General features: G+C 43.2%; 1 protein-coding gene across 2 annotated transcripts in view; it reads left to right on the top strand.

The window, feature by feature from the left end:
- The window catches only part of SPRED2 (sprouty related EVH1 domain containing 2), a 67,126-nt gene extending 63,308 nt beyond the window's left edge, over window positions 1–3,818 (top strand). For both annotated transcript variants that reach the window (XM_074579273.1, XM_074579274.1), the window contains exon 6: window positions 314–3,818. In XM_074579273.1, the coding sequence (XP_074435374.1) occupies window positions 314–964 (651 nt within the window). In that variant the 3' untranslated portion in view covers window positions 965–3,818. The remainder of the gene's footprint in view (window positions 1–313) is intronic.
- The last annotated feature ends 15,638 nt before the right edge of the window (window positions 3,819–19,456 follow it).

The following is a 19,456-nucleotide window of genomic DNA, read 5'->3' as shown; positions in this document are numbered from 1 at the left end:
CTTCCAATTCCTGAAAAAAAAAAAGGGGGGGGGGGGAGTGATTTACACTGCGATTTAATATGTTATGTTGTACCATGTAAACAGTAAACACAGACCATTGTAGGTCTGTGACAATTGTACTCATTCCTAATTGTACTCGTTCCTGAGCCAAAGGCTGAAACTCTGTGATGGGTCATGGTGAAGGGCGTACAAAGAAGGAAAGACAAAACTGTTAAATACTGGCTTTTCACTAAGCAAGGAGACAGTGATTGCTGGTAGCAAAGTGAGCTTATTTATCTTTTTTTCCTCTTCATCTCCATCTCTACTTCCGCAGTCAGTACCGCGATCCTACCGGCACGTCAACTTTCCAGACGATGACGAGGAGATAGTGCGCATCAATCCTCGGGAAAAGATTTGGATGACTGGATACGAGGACTATCGCCATGCCCCAGCACGAGGAAAGAACTTTGATCCTGATGACATGGACTCCTACGTACGTTTTGCCAAAAGCGAGGCCTCAAAACACGAATACACTTATCCTTACGTAGACAACTCGGACTTTGACCTGGGTGAAGATATCAAGGGTGCTGTGATAAAGACTCAACCTGTCAAATTCAAGCCCAGGCGGAAGGAAGATGGTGAGAGGTCGCGGTGCGTGTACTGCAGGGATATGTTCAACCACGAGGAGAACAAACGGGGTCAATGCCAGGATGCTCCAGACCGCGTCAAGACTTGCATCCATCGAGTGAGCTGTATGTGGTGCGCAGACACTATGCTCTATCACTGTATGTCCGATCCAGAAGGAGACTATACAGATCCTTGCTCGTGTGACACCAGTGATGAAATGTTTTGCCTCCGGTGGATGGCCCTTATAGCCTTGTCTTTCATTGCTCCATGTATGTGCTGTTACTTGCCGCTTCGGGCTTGTTACCACTGTGGGGTCATGTGCAGGTGCTGTGGTGGAAAACACAAAGCTGCTGGATGACTACAGATGCATTCAAAGTGTTACGTTTTTCCTGTAGTTCAAGGAACACGTTGGTTTTGGAGCATTGAGATCACTTATTTTGATGCAGCCACTGTGCCCAACAGCATCCAGAAACCACCAGTTTGGATCACTTTACATTCGGTCGTCTGGGGCTCACACTGCATTGATTTGCTCATCAAGTGTTCTAACTAACTAACCTACAGCATAGACTTTTGTATTATTAATCTGTAATCAAAACAGACTGTCTTGTACATGTTCTTTCTTTTTCTTTTTTTTTTTTCCAGTTAAAATGAGTTTGAGAAAAGAACTGCTTTAAATGGTGGTGGATTGTAGAACATCTCCAGGCTGTGTCCGTCTTGCCTCTGCGGTACCATCAGCATGTTAGCAAGCTTTGGCATTTCTAGAAACGGGGTGGTGTAGTGAATGAAATCTCACTCGGAAGATATTTTAACTTGCTGTCAAGTTATTGTGTGTGTATAGAAGGTGTGCTAGTAACAAACTTGTACCACAACACAGTATTTCTGTCACTGGTTTTCTTTGGGTTTTTTGTTCTGTTTTCCAAAGCCAAAATAGCCATCTAAGCTGCAGTTTCTCTTCTAGAGTCCATTGTCATTTCCTTCAGCAAACATCTTAAATTACTTCTCTGTTCGTAAAGCTCTGTGAACAGAAAGCAAGGCTCAGTTTCCATAGTCACATAACCATTGAGAAATCTGGTAGTTCTCCTTACCTGTAATCATTTCAGACCACTACTTGAAAGGGAAACTTAAATTTTAGGGTTTTCTTTTTTCCCTAAATAACATTGGAAAAACAAAACTGTGTTTTCAGAGTTCTGCCCAAAAGAAAGGGAACTTCTTCATTAGCCAGCCATGTAATGATCTGTGAATAAAACACTAAGGTTCCAGATGAGGAAAATTGTTGTTATGCAAAGAATTACTAACAATGCAACGTCAAAAGCACTATTATGGCAATTCCGGGGAAATGCTGCATTAAGTGGTGGATTATATGGAAAATTGTATCTGTCTGTTTGTTTTCTGTACAACACATGAGCATGAGAACATACGCGTCCACGGTAGAAACTACATTTAGCAATCTAAACAGGTATTTAAAATCAGAAAGCCAGGATGTTGACCACCACTTCCATTTCCTGACCTGCGGTCCCAATCCTCCAGATGCTTTCACGAGTCTCAAACGTATTGCGCGTGCAACCGTTGTTCCTGTGACTCTGTGTGGAGGATTAAGCATGTGAGTCTTTGCAGGAGCCAGACCGAAGCGTCTCCCTGGCTTTCCTCTCCCCAGTTCACCACCCAGATTAATCAAGTGGATGCATAAGGTGCATACAGCAGGATAAGATTACTTTAATATTTTTTTTTTAATTTTTTTTTCTTCTAAATGTCATGTTGTCTTGTGTACAAGGCTTGTAATTAGCTTGGAAAAAGAGTATTTTTCTAATATATTACAAGGAATAGCCAAATAATTTTTATTAAAAAAAAAAATGATTTAGTGCAGTGAGCTCTAACTAGCATAGTACAATCTGAATACTTTGAGGCAGCTAGGGATTGGCTTGTCAAAGCTGGCACTGCTGTTCCTGCCATAATTTCTTTCTGCAGTAAATTGCCAGTGGGCGCATGTCCTTTCCCTCCCTCTATTGCACATTGACATCAGTCTTAAAAGAGGAATTTTTTATTTTTTTTAATTAATTTGCCAAATAAATGTAAAAGGAACGCTTGCCATTCTTTCTTGGTGGAATGTCCCAACGGTTCCTCTGAGAGTTAATCACAGCTTTTTAGTCAACCATGAATTAAGTATGCAATGTGCTTATACACTATAGAGTTTGGTAGGCTTAATTCGTAGCAGTTGCTGGGGATTTTTTCGGTTGGGAAAAACAAAACAAAACAAAAAGAATGATAGTGGAAAAGGGATGGAGTGTTACACTCTGGGTGATGTGTCTGGGTTTGCTGAATGAAATATAAATATTTTGTGCCTAATAGCAGTTGACAAATCTCTCAATGGTGTCTAGTAAACATCAAGCCAGCCTCGAAAAAAAAATAAAATTAATGGAACAACCTTTTCCTTTTATTTCTGTTCTCAAAGTTGTTTCATGTAAACAAACATCTGTAAGATCTTCTCTCTATAAAGCACAACACTACAAAAAGATCTTACAGCTTTTTGTCCGGTCTTGAAGTGCCCCTATTTATTTAAGTAAAGTAGACATACTCCAAGCCTTTCTGTATGTCTGGAAATAAAAGTTAAAAAAAAAATCCCTTTTTTTTTTTTTTTTATTTTTTTCTTCCCCCCTCCTGCCTCCCTCTTCTCTTGGGTTTCTGTAATACTTGTAGATTTTGCTGCGTGTGTTATTTGGTTTGTGAAGGCAGTGGTGTAAGGGCACAATGATAGAAATGGGTGTTTTTTTGTAAATATTTCTCCTTAATTTCCACACTGCTGCTGAACAGTGTGTAGTGTTCTCCCAGTCAGCTTTGCAATACTGACATCAATCATTTGAGAGAAATTATTCAGATTTTATTTTTGTATCTGTGGTAACAAAACATTAACCAAATTATTTTTTTTTCTGTTGTGGAAAGTTTTTTGGGTTTTTTTTCCAAGCTATCGCTCAACGTTAACAAATTAAAGTGCCTGAAGCCTCATCATTATTGTATCTATATACTAAAAGTTAAAACCCTGTTGTATTGATTTTTATAAGCCTTTTTACCTCTGTGTAAAAAAAAATATATATACAAGTGTATGATGTACATTTTAGTTCTTAACTTCTTTTTTTATTGTTTCTAATATGTATGATCAGTGTAGCTATTGCTTTAAAATGTACCATGTAAATATAAATACATCATATCAAAAATGACACGTTTATTGTTATTCGGCTGACTGGAAAATGAGGGGAAAACAAAGTGGTGCCAGGAAACGCAGGGCCGTTGCCAGAGACGCCTCCCCAAGACCCTGGTGTTTCTGAGAAAAAAAAAAATGGATTTATCTTACATTTTTTGGTGGCAAATGTGGCTAGCCTTGGGCGTGGGCCAGTAGGGAGCATGGGTGCAGGTGTTTTTTAGGTGGTTTTCAGGTGTTTTGCATGTTTTGGTGGAGGATGCCCCTGGGGTGGCCTGGCCTGGTGGTTCCCCGCAGGCCGCAGCGGCCATGACAGGTGCTGAGATTCCCCTCCTTCGTTTCTCATCCCATGCGCAGCTTTGGGCTGGAATTAAATAAGCTGCGGGGAGGTTTTGTATTTTATTTTGTTTCGCTCAAGCAGAGCAGTCCCAAAAAGAAAGGGGAAAGCGGAGAGAAAGGCCTGCAGATGTGGCCGCTGAGCGAGGGCCACTTTGCTTTTTGAGGGCTGGCTGCTTTGAGGACGACACTGAGGAGAGACGCCTGGGGTAGCTGGCACTGCATCCCCGCCCAGCGGGGTTTAATGTGGGCGATGGAAGAGGAATATCCCAGTTAAACCGGACACTGATCAACTGAGAAAACCAGAGGGAAACTAGTGAGTATATCAGAATTTTACAGTTATTTCCAGTGGGAGCTAGTCAGACCCGCTTCTGAAAAAGACCAGTTTTATTTTTCTGTAGATAAGTGAGAACCCAGTGAAGCCATTGCTCGTTTTTCATAGAATCACAGAATGGTTTGGGTTGGAAGGGACCTTGAAGATCACCCAGTTCCACCCCCCTGCCATGGGCAGGGACACCTCCCACCAGACCAGGCTGCTCAAAGCCCCATCCAGCCTGGCCTGGAACACCTCCAGGGATGGGGCAGCCACAACTTTTCTATGTGCTGCTGCTTGTTTTTGCTGCTGAATAATGAAGCTGCCTCAAGGGGCATGTAAAAGGGGAGGCAAAAAACATGCCAAACTATATGTGTTCTTCTCAGATAAAAAGTTTGCTCCCTGCAATGACAGTGCTTTGTGTCATCCGCACCCACCCAAGCGCATGGGGTGATGTGCCAGTTGCATGAAAAACCTCGATGGTTTAATTTGTCACAGCTTTGCTGAGATCCTGAGTCCACATTTCCTTTTTATTGGTTTATATTTGTATTTGTGTATTTCTAGAAATATTACATCCTTATGTACAAGTGTGTATTTGTTACCATTTTTTTTAAAGAAGGATTTTGCAGGCCTCATGAGAAGCGCGTGCACTGTGAGTCAGGTGTTGTGTTCAGGAGGACTCTTGTTGCACACAAAATCCCTTGGTCTGTGTTGGCGTTTGCTGCATCTGTGGCTAAGCTGAGGGCCAAGGAACTCTGATGGCCTGTTGTTTCCGGTTCATCATACTCTTGACTAATTACAGCAGGAAGACTTCAGTGCTGTTCCCTGGCCATTCAAATTCAGCTTGTCCTGCAGAAGGCCTGGCTAAGCCGTGTTTATCTTCTTGCAGCCTGCAACGTCCTCTTCCTTTTGTCTGTGAATCAAAGGGGTCGCTTATGCCTGGGGATTTCTAAACAAACCAGTAAATGGTTCGTTTGGACCCTGGATATGTGGGTGTAAGCTTGCAACCATATGAAACAAGGTTGTATATTTTATGGCTTTAAAAAAATAAGTTCACTAGTAAATGTAATACAAATTGCACTTCAGAATAGTGTCCTTTCACCCAGGCTGAGTTTTAGCTGCTGACAAATGCAGCTTGGCATTTTATAGCAAAGAGACTTGACACCAAATGTGCCTGGGTCAGAATGGCTCTTCCCAGCCTCTCCTCTCCCCGCTTTGGCAGCAGGAGCAATGCCGACACTGCCCACCCCCAGGCCTTTCTCCTGGAGTGGCATCCTTGGGTTCAGACAAATGTTATCACACCAGTCCCACCTCTGTGAACTTTTCTCCTTGTAGCCTGTGAAACTGAAGAGACAGAGGGCCAGGAGAGAATTTGCTTGGCTGTACTCACTCAGGAAACCTGCAAATACTTCCAACAAGCCTCTCCTCATAAAAGCAGTATCAGGTCAGAAATCACAGGAGGAATGGAGGGCGACTGTGAGGGATAACCGGTGAGTGTGGATCTCTCCAGGTACAACAGCTCTGTTTTCCCGCAAGGCACGACAGTAAGTGTCAAGTGTTTATCTGGAGTGAGTGCAGCTGCCCAGCATTACCTTCAGGGGCAGAATTTTTGCATGAGGATGGTTCACCCGGCCTCCTTCAATCGCTCAGTAATAAAAGGTTTTTCTCATTCTGCTCAGAGAGCTGTAATTTAAATAGGCAAAATGGACTTATCCCTGTTGGGAAAATGAGTAAGTCCAAGAGAGTTAGAATGACTTGCATAATGTCACATAGAGAATTTGTGGCACAAGAATCCTAAGCACAAGTCCACCACTGTCTTCATCCAAAGGTCATCTCTCCTGTCACTGTCTGAAGATTAACTGGGAGGTTTGGGCTTCTGCCGGAGCCTCGCTGCTTGCAGCACAAACCAAACCAATCAGCCCAGTCAGCAAGGAATGTTAAATCTCCTTTCTCTGCTAATTCCACTTAGAAATGCAAATTGGAAGTAGCTGTCAGGATGCCTGGAAACAAGAGGTATCATCGCATGTGTTCCCCATGCTTATCGCAGGCAGAACTTGGCTTCTCACACAGACCAAATGCAGCCTTTTTCACAAATCGTTTGAGAGCAAGCTTGCAGCACTAGCAACCGGAAATGCTTTCCTTTCTTCATCACACGATGCTAGATGAGTTAACATCCTCCTAACACCTTGTCCTTTTCCAGGATGTTCAGCCTTCTGGTATTTTCTTAACATTTTGAATTAGGCAATATAATTCCTTAGTATCTTGGTGGCATACATGGAAATAAATAGAAAAATGTTTGGCTTCCACCCAGAGACAAGATATTTAAATGGTGGAAAGTATGTGTGTATTTTGGGGGTGGTGTACTTAGATCTCTACAAATATTTTTAGTTGCTTCCCTGCACTCATGCACAACCATCCCATGCCATTCATCTCATTCCCTCATTCCTCACTTGTAAATTCATTTAGGAAGAGTTGACAGACTTTGGTTTGGCTTCTGCTAGGTTTCAAGCCTGCTGTCTAATGTTGTGTGAGACAGGATCTCCCAGCAGTGCTCTGGGTGGTTGCAAAGAGAAAGGCTTCTGAGGGCTGTAACACACCCCAGCTCCCTGCATGTGCGATCCCGGCTCTATGCGCTGATGTGTACTCTGAGGTGGCAAGGAAAGCACAAAATCATTTCCAGACTTAATATAATTCGTGTAATGACCTAAGGAGTCACTGAATGTGTATCATTGCATCGGGGAGACAGAATTCATGCATACTTTGGGATGGCTAAAACATTACGAAGTCATACACAGGCTTAAGCTTAATTCTTATCTAGAATTCTCAGTTATTCTTAATTATATAGAAAGCATAATATGAACTGACATTTATTTTTCTGTGTTTTCTAAGGTTGTATCACAATGAGCTGCAGAATTGGCCAATATCTGTTTTGAGGGAACAGACAGGACTAGTATCAGGCTTACCCCTTTGAGCGAGCTTTTTTCTGCTTTTCACACTCTTAATTTCTCTGTTTCAGTGTTGTGCCAATGTTAGCTTATTAACTGTTTAAATGCTTGATGTGAGAGTTCAATCTTATGAAAAAAGAACAGGGATAGGCAACTTAGTGCAAACAGTGAGATCTTTGATGTTGAAGTAGCAAGTCTGATATGTTCCCAAATGTACCCTATCTTCTAATCTTACATTAAGAAATTAAAAGCTCAGACACTTCTAAAATTTGAAGCGTTAACATCCTTGTGCCCTGGAAGGCCATTTCCAACCTTAAAAGCCCAATTCCAGAACTACTGAACTCAAGTGATTTCACTTTAAAGTGCTTACTCTTTACAACTTCCTGAGAACAATGATAAAAGCCAGGTTAGAAAGTATAACTTTCAACCACATTTTGCAAAAGTGCTGGCCACAACTTACTTGAAACAGAGCGCATTTTGATGTGCACCCCAAAAGAAGCAGCACTCTGCTGGTTTTGTTCATGAGCCCGAACATTGCAAACTTCAAACCCCAATAAATTTGTTTCAGAAAACGCTGAACAGCTAAAAAAGACAGAGTAGAAGCTAGGACTGAATGCAGATGCAGGGTATGCGGTTCATCCCAGTTATGAAATAGAAGTAGAAATACAGTCCTCCTTTTTTTTTTTTTTTTTTTTGAGGGGTACCTAAAATGAAGCTCCCAGTGTCACGGTAACGTATTGGTATGGGGCCTGATGTTCAAGCTAAAGTACCTCCAGCAGTTCCCATGTATTCCTGCCAGGAAGGCGAGATGGTCTGTGCCTCTGAGGGGTGTTCAGACCAACACTGCAGCTCAGGCTGCCAAGCAGGAAACGCATATACAGATATATATGCGTGTGTGTGTGTGTGCATGCACGTGTATCCTTTTGGAGCAGAAATCTGAAATTACCAACATGAGCTAAAAACCCAAGCGATGGTTACCCTTTAAATAAATAAATAAACAGGTAAAACTCCAGCTGTGTGGCTGACCCTGGTGGCTTGGCAACAATGAATGGGGTTTTCTGTGCAGTGGCCCCAAGTATTGGGTATCACTGCAGGATTTCTCTGTTCGCTTAGTGAATAGACCTCATCTTGGGGAAAACCCCAGAACCCCAACATGCGGTTGAGCCAGCTCCAGAAATGGGAAGGCTTCCAAAGAAGAAAGCCAAAAGAGCAATAGGATGAAGCAGAGAGATATATTCTGCTCGGAGGAGTTCTCTGCTTTGCTGTGACTTGAGGGTCATGTGCTGAATGGTCAGCGGCTCTGTTTCTCTGGGGCTGGGCTGTTGGTAAACCACGGGCGCTTTGGCGAGCAGGAAAGCCTGTGCGTTCGTTCATCTGCCTGAAATGGAGGGGTTTGGCACAAACCATTTGGCCAGAGAAAGGCGACCTGTGCAATGATGCCAGTACCACAGTTCAGATACGGTTCCTGCCATCTGCCTCAGGGCTGAGACGTAGTTATGCTTCCTCATATGGTCAGAAGTGCCAGAGGACTGGAGCAGGCTGCTAGGTGAGCAAAGAGCAGTTACCTCTGTCTTTGTTGACAGATTTGAAGGCCTGTAATGTGTCAGAGAGGTAGCAAGAAATACCACATACATTTAATTTCAAATACCAGCACCCAGCACAGATGCAATGCTATTTGCTGCATTTGTGCTTCCCTAGACTTTGAACAAATGGACTCCTTCCAGCATCAGGTAGGAGAAGACTGGAGAACACACCATTCAATAGCAAGAGATTGCATTCCCCAGTTCCCCAGGGTAAAATCTTGACTCCGCTTAAGTCAATGGCAAAAATCTCATACGCTTAAGTCAAGCCAGGATTTGTCTCCTGGGATCTGCGGGATTTGGATGCCAGTATCTTGAGGTTTGGCACCCAGAGTACCCCTCAGCTGGCAACTCCCTGACGTGAACTTTCCATGGTCTTCTCCCTTCCCTGTTCTCCTAAGGGACACTATGTACAATGACAGCCTAAGTCCATAAAAAGGGATTTCTCATCCTATACAGGGCACCAGCTCTGAATTCTGTCTTTAAAGGTCTGTGTTTGAAATGGAAGCCACTGTCTGCTCCTGCAAAGTTACAACTGGGTGAGCGAGGAGCGAGAGCGTCCTGCTGACAGCCAAGGAAGGGCTTTGTGGGAACCCAGGGTCACTGGTTTTAACCTTAGCACCTTAGCTCATCACCTTTTTTTCCTGGGCCCAATTGCCAGGTCATTTCATTCACTTGGACCTTCACAAACCATCTTGGGAAAGAAAAAAATGTATCTAGGAAGGAGTAAGCAGTTTTGACTTAAAAAGTGACAAATTGGCAGAGACATTCCCTCAGCCACCTTTCATTCATTTTTGACAGCTTGCAGGGTTTGGAGCTGGCAGCAATTCTTTCCAATATTAGGTTGAATTTCCAGTCAAAGATTAAAAGGCTGAAAGGGTGCCTATGTATTAACATACATGAGAAAAAGGTCCTGTAACAAAGCAGCACCCCTGAAAGGACTGTGTTTTCAAACCCACTCACATACATAACTTTTTAAGAGCTGTCACCATCAGAGCACATTTTATGGCCAGTTCCTGAAGGAAGTGGTTGTAAAGATGTGGCACGAAGAGCAGAAAATCCAGGTGCTGAGCAGAGAGCTTTTGAACTTAGAGCAAATGCGTGATACTTTTTTCTAACCAGAACAACTGCTGTTTGTGACCATCTGAACTTTGAGCTACAAGAAAATGTCTTTGGGGTTCCGCAGGCTGATATCCTGTCTCTAACCACAGCCTGTACCAGATACTTCAAAGGGAGAGAATACAAGAAACTCTGTATTGGAATCATCTGCTAGCAGAGGAAATTTCTTCCCAACATCAGACAATTTGTCACTGATTTATCCCCTCAAACAGGAAAGTTTATGTGCCTCTTAAGAAAAAAATCCAATTGAATGTAACAGCGATGTGAGTTTATTCATTAAGCCTAACAAATTTTTGTTTGAAATTTATTTGATTTCTCTGAAATACCATAACAATACCATTTTCTCTGGAGATTTTTCCAGTGCTGAAGTTTGAGTTTTTTCCCAGCCAGTTTTTTATACAGATAGCCCTGCAAATGTGATGATGTTCAGGAGCTGCGACCCTATAGCAGCCATTTTGCAAATGCCAGTGTCTCCTCCTCCAAATCCTTCTCCTAGCAAGTGTTTTTAATCCCCTTTTATGGATTCTTTAACCTTAATTTTCTTATTGTTGAGATGATATTGTGTTCTTATTGTTGTGCAGTTTTTCTGAAGCCTCCTATGTGTCGAAGGACAGAAACAGATTGAGGATATGAAGCAGGTAGTGAAAAGACAGCAAATTTATTGTTCTATTTATTTGTCAGATTGCTGACATGAGCTGGATTTATAATATTTGTTTTCTGGGACTCAGATACTTTCAAAGACGGCTATGCCATAGCTGTGAATATAAACTAGGATGAACCGGGTGTCTGAGATGAAGGTGTAAAGTCTGTATTTAGGCTCCTAAGTACAAGTGGCTTTGCTCTGAGAGATGTTAAATGTCTGAATTTCTACCTGAAACTCATAAGATTTCCTAGATGGGTAGGTGTAAAACATTGGGCCCACTGAGGTCAATGGCAAACTTCCCACTGGTTTCAGTAACATATAAGCACCCACAAAATGCAGAGTTAGGAGACTAATTACCGGCAGCTATTTTTCTAAAAACCTGGCTAATACATAGAATAATACCAAAATGGCCCTTTGCGTTTATTTCTTTGTGCAAAGCTCTTCTATGCATTTTTCCATTCGCTATGAAGAAATACAGATAAATTCTGCAGCCTGAGTTGCCATCACAATCTATTTAACGGTCATCTATTCAGTCTTAGTCACAAGCAACATAAGCAAAAGAACCGCTTTGCTTAAAACAAGGCCTGGCCAGGTGAGCAATTCAGGCAAATAGTAGAAACTTAGTGTTTCTGATGCAGAAACTCTTTGGTTGATGTTTGGATCCTAATTTGAGACTTCTAATTTGATTGTTTAGCAATTGCTGATTGCTTCAACATGAACTACAGATGATCAGCATCTCTGGAAATCAGGCCACAGGCTGGAAATAGTAGGTATGAGGTTTTTTTAAGATGTGGGTCCTAAGGCTCTGCGCCTCATTGAATTTAATCACAGCTTGGAGGAGAGAGACACACACAAATTCGACTTTGGCTTTGTTTCTAACAGGTTTGAATTTGCACCATTAATCTTCTGCCTGTCCTATTCCTGTAATGGTTCTTGAACCACATGGCCAGTGAAAACCAAACTGAGGTCTTAAAGAAACTAATTACCTATGGGCTTCATAAAAATAGGCAGCTGGGTAAAATGGAGAGCTGTTAGTACTCTTGCTGAGGCAAAGCAAAGTGTGAGCTCATCCCTGGTTAAACAGCAGGAAAACAATGTGGGAAAAGCCTTGTTATGAATGCCCTACCTGTGGATAAACTCTCAGCTGGCAGTCATGCCCTACTGGACACTAAACATCCACACCACAAGAGCAACTTCGCTTTCACACCATACCTCTCTCTTAAACAGCTAGTCACGCTCAGACACGTCCTTTGGAAACCAAGTGTTGTTGTTTTCATCGTTTGTGGAATACTTGTTTTAACATATACCAGTGATATCTAGGAGGGAAGTGACGTGTTTTACCAATCAGGGCAAAAATAAATGTGTCAAGTAATGCCCTGGGTTTTTTTCAGTCTGGCTTTAGCTGCTAAAGGGTCTGCCTCACAATTTGTTAATTCAGCTGAGAGTGTTGGCTGTATCTCTGAAAGGTTGTAGGTGGATGATTTACTTCTTTTTTTTTGTTGCAGATTGAAGTCTGCTTTTGCCTTTTTTTCCTCACTTGCTTGTGCATCAGTATGAGTATCTTTCCATCTATGAAATTAAATTATTGTAGCTGTAAAGTCAATGATTCCAAGAGATTTCCTTGGGCTTCTACTTGCATGATGACAGAGATTCCTGGGCTCCAAAAGGCTTAAAATGTCTGGGTCTTGCTAATAATAAGGACCCAAAGGGAATAGTCCAGCTGACTGTATGTAGGCCAATCTTAATCAATTAACACACTGAGATAATGACATACCAGCTTATGGAGCCTCCTAAATGTGATCACATGTGAAGACACCCACGGGCTATAGGACGTCTGATGGTTTCACAAATTAAATAGCACAGAACTGCCAATATTTAGATCTGGGATTTCCAGAAAGCCACGGTGAGATAGAGAGCAACAGTGATTTCTGAAGAAATGTGCACCTTTCCGTGTTAATATCTAAAGCGAAACCATGGCTCAGGGAACATTGGTACCAGAAATAAACGTCTTTCAGCTGCAGTCCTTTATGGCTGGTGGTTGCAAACTGATATGTGTTGGAGTTGTTCAGCTGAAGTCAATGGGACCATTCCTCCACACGTCTTTGCAGGACAGGGTCTGGTGTATGGAAACGTTGCTTGCTTCGGAAGTTTCGGTTGTACGTGTCTCTGTATTGTTCAAGCTCATGTGAGCTGAAGTTTGCATAACAGCTCTTAAAAAAGTGGGCCTCAAAATGTCAAAGGGAGCCCCCTTTCATGTAAAAGATGAAAGCCACGTTATCTTGGCTGAATTCCAGCATCTATCCTTGTGTGTTCAAGCGGATGATGGAGGTTTTCTTGTGATGGCTCCTGAACCGGGTGCCCTTTTACAGCCGATAAAGCTAAGTCGATTTGCCTTGATTTTGCTGTGGGCTAAATTGCGTACAAAGGGGTTACAGTAAACTCTTAATTGGTGGTGCAGCTTGAATGTGTGTATGAACCCTTAGTTCACCCATCTGTACGATGAGGGTAAAAGAGGGGTCCCTTCCTTTTTGACCCTTTTGTCTAATCTGGTTTGATTGTAAGATCTTCCAGGCAGAGATTGTTACCACATGGTTGCACATTGTCTACTGGGATGGGGACCCTGGTCCCAGTGGTAAATAACAGCCTTCAACAGTTACTCTCACGTGAATAAAATACGACCGGCAGAGTAATCTGAGTCATCTATCAAATAACCCACAGCTCCACCCGCATACAGCTCCTCCATATGAATCCTGAGGTTAATTAAAAGAATCTAAAGAATGATGGGGTTAGGGTGATTTTGGTGGAGCACTAAAGACTGATGTATCCTCACAAGTTGCCCACGCGGTTCCTCCGGGTTGGGAGTTTTGCATGGTTGCTGGCCAGTCCCCGAAAGACCAGGGCTAGGTTTCTAGCTGCTCTGTGCAGGCTATGCCAAACTACAGGTTTAAATATTCATTGCATTCTTCACATGCCAAATCATCTAAGTTGGAAAGCAGGAGCCTAAGATTTTGCAAAGCTGCTTTTGCACATAAAGACCATTAAAAATTCATCGTGACAGGGAAAAAACAACAACATTGCCAGTAGTAGGGAACTTTATGTTGACTTGGCTAATTCTGTGTGGGGCTAAGTTAGAGCTAACTCACATTAATCCACTTAAATGGAAGGGTGAGCCTGATCCAGTAAAAGCAATAAATCCTCTTTAGAGCTGACCAGACTCCAGTTGCACTAGAGGAGAACGGGGCTGAATGGCAAACAGTTGGCAGGAGGTAACTGGATGGGGCCTGAATTTCCAATGCGCCAGGTAATTTAACCCACAGCATCCCCTTTCCCCCATATGCGCAGACCGGTTGTGGGTAGGACCACATCCCAAAGCTCTTGGCGCCAGAGGTGGAATGATAGACTGCGGGGCAGGGAAACTCCCTGCCAATACAGAGCTGGAAAGGTTGAAGCAGCTCTCCGTCATCGCAGGGAGCGGGTACCCAAGATGCCTGTGTTGGCAGAGTTAATATCCCAGGCAGCTTGAGCAAAAGGGGTGAGGTGCAGGGAGCAGAGATGGACAGACAAATGCCTGACCTGGAGCTGGTGAGGCTCTGCCTTGCCTTGGAGGCAGCCCACAGATGTCAGGAGAGACGGGCCAGCTGCTGCTGCCTTGCTATGGGTGAGGGACTAACTGAGTTGCTGTTAAACTCCACAGAATTACATCTGAAGCTGAACTGACTCGGGAGCAAGTGGACCTCGGTGCCTGGGAAGTGGCTCTTGCTATCAGAGAGCAATTTTCTCAAGGCTGACCCAAAGCATGGAACTAAATCCAGACTGGATGAATATCTCTCTTTCCTTATTCCTCTGAGAAACTGGGCCTGAATTTAAAAGGCTGTTTAACACTTTGAAGCCACCCACAGTTCTGTCTTTGCCTCCCACACAAGCTCCAAGGAACTGACTCATTCCCACCGTATTTTCAGCTGCGCGTAGATCCTGCTCACAGCCCAGGACGATCCCTGTTCAGGCAAGCGAATCAAGTGCACATTGTGACTTGAGTTAGCTGGTCTTGAAAGGGTTTCACCACGCCAACTAACAGTCGACTGTATCTGAAAACATCTGGCCTGCTTTTTAAAGTAGAGTCGGAACCATATTCTTTAGTTAGCTGTATAATTTATGCCTTTTCTGCTGTTGTCTATTCATGATGCTTCCTTATGTTGACTGTTAAATAGCTGTCTGTGAAAATAAGTGACGCTGTCATCTGCTGTTAAATGAAAAGAGGTCTGGTCTATGAGCAGGCATTCACCTCTCCTCTCCCCTTCTCCATGGCAAACTCATGTTGCTTCTCTCCCCATGGGGATGCTGCTTTGGGTTTTGCAGCACTTTAAAGAGTGCGAGTGATATGTACAGCTCTCGATGGTTTGTAACTCAGGAAAATCAACAAGCCTTTTTGCGAAAGGAGACATAGGGTTGTCCCTCTGTCCCCTGCCAATCTGGTGAGCTCAAATGCTCTTCCCAATTTGGACTAAAGTCCTGACATCCCAGGATTTCTAGCTCGCTAATTCTTCCACTGCTGAGGAAAATAACTCACTTCTTGCTGACATCATGCTGTCCTCCCGCTATGCCGTATCCACTGTGAGTCTTTAAAGCTTCATGCTATGCCTGAACAATTACACCCACGTTTTGGCTGGGAAACAGAGACAAATGAAGGCAGTTAGAGGGAAGACATGGGAGCCCTGCCTTCCATTCTCCCGTTCTTCACACTGGGCTCATTACTGCTGTCTTTCCCCCTGCCTGGTAGCAAATTTCCAGCAAATACCTGTTGGGGTCACCGCTCTGTGCCTTTTCCCTGCTTCTCGGTAGAAATATCCCCTATTTGGGCTCTGGACCACTTCTGCTTGCTGTAACACCACAGCACAGTCCTTTCAAATAAACATTTGCAGGTTTTTGAGCATAATCCTGCTCACTATATGGTTACAGAGGAGAGGGGGAGTAAATATCCTTTGTAGTACGAAGGAATTGTCAACATACTCAGAGAAGGGGAGAAATGTCCAAAGGCATGCTCCATTTTTGCCTTGTTGCATTTGGTTTCCTTCATGCAACTTACTGAATGTTTGCCCCCCTCTGCAAAAATCTGTGGCAAAGGCCTGGCTCTTGTATGCACTATTTGCTAATGAAGTCAGGAATTTACCTCTGTCACCAGCTGGGAATTGAATAATGTAAAACCTAGCTCCTCCATCCTACTGGCACTGGGCTGACTTCCATTAGCTTCTGAGGAGCTTTTTGGAGTGCAGAGTCCTGACGTGCTCCCAGTGGCTAGTATTAGCTGAGACATGACTAAAAACTAAAGGAGATAAAGGAGAGTCTGGGTTAAAACCAACAGCTGTTTGCTATGGAGTCCTGAATAAATTCAGGAACCTCTTGCCGAGGGGCTGTGCTTTTGTCCTTGTGCAAAGGAATGAACTGCTCTGGGAACCTTGCTCTGATACAAAAGCAGAGCAGTATTTGAAAGGGTCAGGTCAAAAAGTTTTAAGAAGAAAAAAAATGTCTATTTTAAAATGTGATTGTTTCAGGTAATTCCATTATTATTTCTTTTAGCTCTGTTATCTTGCTTCAGCTGTGACCCAAGTAGCAGAATTACAACCCAGACTTGCATGTGTAGATCATACATGGCAAAGAGCAAAGTCCTTGGCCTGAGACAGCCTTTTGCTGACTCCAGATGTGCTCTCCCATAAAACACTTTGGAGGCCCGATAGTACATTACATAAGCCATTCAGTGGTTTTAACATTGATTTCAACAGAAGGAGTGATCCCTTCTCTGTGTAACTAAGCAAAAGGTTTGGCTTGAGCCTGTTGCTATAATGAATTTCTAAAGCTGGGCTTGTGGGACAACTCTGTCAGCAAAGTGGGAGCCTCTGCTCTGTTCTACCCCCGGGAGCCCACAGCAACTGTCAGGGCTTCAGGCATCCGTTCCTGATTTCCACCAGTGGAGCAGAGAGAAAAACTCAGCCAGGAGAGGTGGATTTTCCTGGTACTTCTCTTACGTAAGGTCATTCCATTTGTGTGGAAACCAAGTATTTTTCTTTTATAGGGAGAGAGAGACTTCAGTTATCTCAATGGTACAGCAAGAGGAAATTCTAACGTCATGATCTGGGAAACAGATAAATGCAATCTGCCTTAATGCAACAATCTCCTTTTCAGTTACTCCTACCAAGTTACTGTATCCAAAAATCCTTTGCAAACTCTATTCACTCAGGTAATCTCTTAATTTGCTGAAGGAGAGTTGTTTTTCTATTTTGCAGGAGGAGGATTGTTTTGTGTTATGGTTGACAAATCTTCCTTGAGCTGATGTAACAAGGCCCCAGATGGTCTGCGCAGCCTGGCCACTTTTGTTTACATGTGTGAAACCTGCAACAAATTTGGCTTCCAGATTAGCTGGTCCCTATCCTCCCCCTCCACCTCCCAGCTGCAGACTACAGCAGTTTGCTCTTGGCAGCATGGGCACTATCACCGCAGAGACCTTCCCCACAAAAAAAATAAAGGGTTTGGAGATTTTGTAGGAGCCAGAGTTTGAACTAGACCCATTTTTATTTTTAACTCTTTTTTTTTTTTTTTTTTGGAAGCAGGAGGTGTAATCTGTTTTAACATATGAATTAGCAGATCCTGGTGTGGCTCCGCTAGTGTATCTACCTTTCCAATACGGAGTGCTTGGCTCTAGCTGCAGTGGGAATTCAGGGCAGCTGGGGCTAGTGGGCTGTGCTATGGGCCAGGGCAGCCACAGCTGCAACAAGTTTGTGGGTCTCAGAGGTGGTTGTGGGGTACCTAGGCTGCTGGCAAACTGGCCACCTTGGGAGAACAGATCACACCAGTGCTAGCTCCTCAGTGAATCTAGTAGTGAAAAGTAAAATGGAGCTGTGATTGCATCTGCTACATCCAGGTAGCCTGTATCTTCCTTTCTTTTCTTTTTTTTTTTTTTTTTTTTTTTTTTGTGGGGGAGGGGAGTAAAATCCCTGAAAAAGTAAAATGTAAGGGTAATCAAGCCTTTAAAAATTTGTTATTTGGGTATTTGAAATGAGTAATACCTTGCCTTAGAACAAACCTGAATGTATAGAAATACAAACCTGCTAAATTTCTAATGTTGTTTTAGGAGAGGACATCTTTGTTTTAAAGTTTAATATTAGCTAGAACTCAAATAGATCCCTTCAGCATTTCCTTTTTTCTTTCTTTTCTGTTTTTCACCAAGTTTTGCCCATCTCAACCGCTTTCCTGAGGCTCTTTTTTGTTTATCCTACACAATTTCCTTCCTTCCTTCAAGTCCAGACCCCCGAGCTCCCCTGGGGCTTCCTATGATAGCTAGGCACTAATCATGTACTTCTGCCCCAGAAGCACAGATAGAGGCTTCCTCCCCCTGCTTCCAGTCAAAGGAGGATGTAAGGCATAATGGTAATCTTAAACAACACTGCTATTCATTGTTTGGGAGATCTGGGAAATATCCTTGAATTCAGCTTGCTAAATTAGCTGCTTCTTGAGTAACCCACAGCTGCTGCGTATCTGTCCCATTACATTTTACAAAAATGCAGCAGTTCTCATTACATATGATATTCTCTCGACATATGGACCTTCCATTAGTTTATGTCTCTGTGTAGCTCTGTTGCCATGAATGTATACACAGAAACATTTTCTTTTGTACTTAAAAAAAAAAAAAAACACCGAACGCAACAATTCTTGAAAATAGATTAAAGACAGGCATTTGCAATTATTCAGATGGAGCAAAGATGTTGGAGCACCTCAGAATACAGCCTCTGTCAGGAGCCAATACTTAGATTAAAATGTTGCTTCTGGCAGTAAAAGTGTAACTACTAGTGGTTTTAAGGCTTCATCCTGCCTGTTGTGCACATGAATGTCTCCCTTGAAGTTGGCAGGCGTCGTCTTGTGCGTGCAGATGTTGGAAGTCAGATGGACCATCAGTGTAAGGTGATGCTTAACCACCTATCTATCTGAGCCGCCTAAGGAGGCAGCGACACAGTTTTTTGGATTTGGTCTTCTGTATTTGCTTCTTCACAGTGATTCACGGAGGAATTTGGTTTGAAAGAAAATAGATTCCTGGTGTTAGTGGATTTACACTCCCTACCCTTTTAATAACTTCTCCAGCATGAGTGGGGAACTTGAGCAAACCTTGGGGAGAAAGGTTTTTATGTCTTTTCCCGCTTGTGCACTTTTCTAGGCTTTGCCCCTCAAAGTGGAGCTGTCTCTTTGAGGTAAACCCAGACCTCCATCTTTGCTGTGCTCCCCGTGAAATAGCTATTTCCAGTATGGTGTAATCCTTGCTGCACCTAAAAAATCCTTTATTTAAATAAAAATACAATGCTAGAACAAGTACAAATTTTCCTTAGATCCCTTGAGCACTGTTCAACACCTCTCTTATCCCATCCGGGCCTTATTTCATTGGCTGTGGAAGGAGTCTGGCCAGAGGTGAGCACCGGCTCTGCTCTAAACCATGAGAAAGGGACACATGTTTGCACGCTGACTGTTGTCACTTTGCACAAACCAAGGGGGGACAGACCATGTCCTCTAAAGGGCATCCTCAAGCTATGCTTTATTGCATGGTCACCAGCAAGGGCCAGCAAATATGTCTGTGACAGTGGTCTTGACTGTGTAGCCATGGATAGTAAGGCACTGGTATCCATCTCATTGCCTGCCTTCCTTCTTCCCACCTATCCTGGTCCCCTCTCTTCACCCTCTTTC

Source organism: Larus michahellis, chromosome 3, assembly GCF_964199755.1.
Source record: "Larus michahellis chromosome 3, bLarMic1.1, whole genome shotgun sequence".
Classification (NCBI taxonomy): Eukaryota; Metazoa; Chordata; class Aves; order Charadriiformes; family Laridae; genus Larus; species Larus michahellis.
Note: the sequence above shows the minus strand (reverse complement) of the source record. Positions and strands in the feature narration are given on the sequence as shown.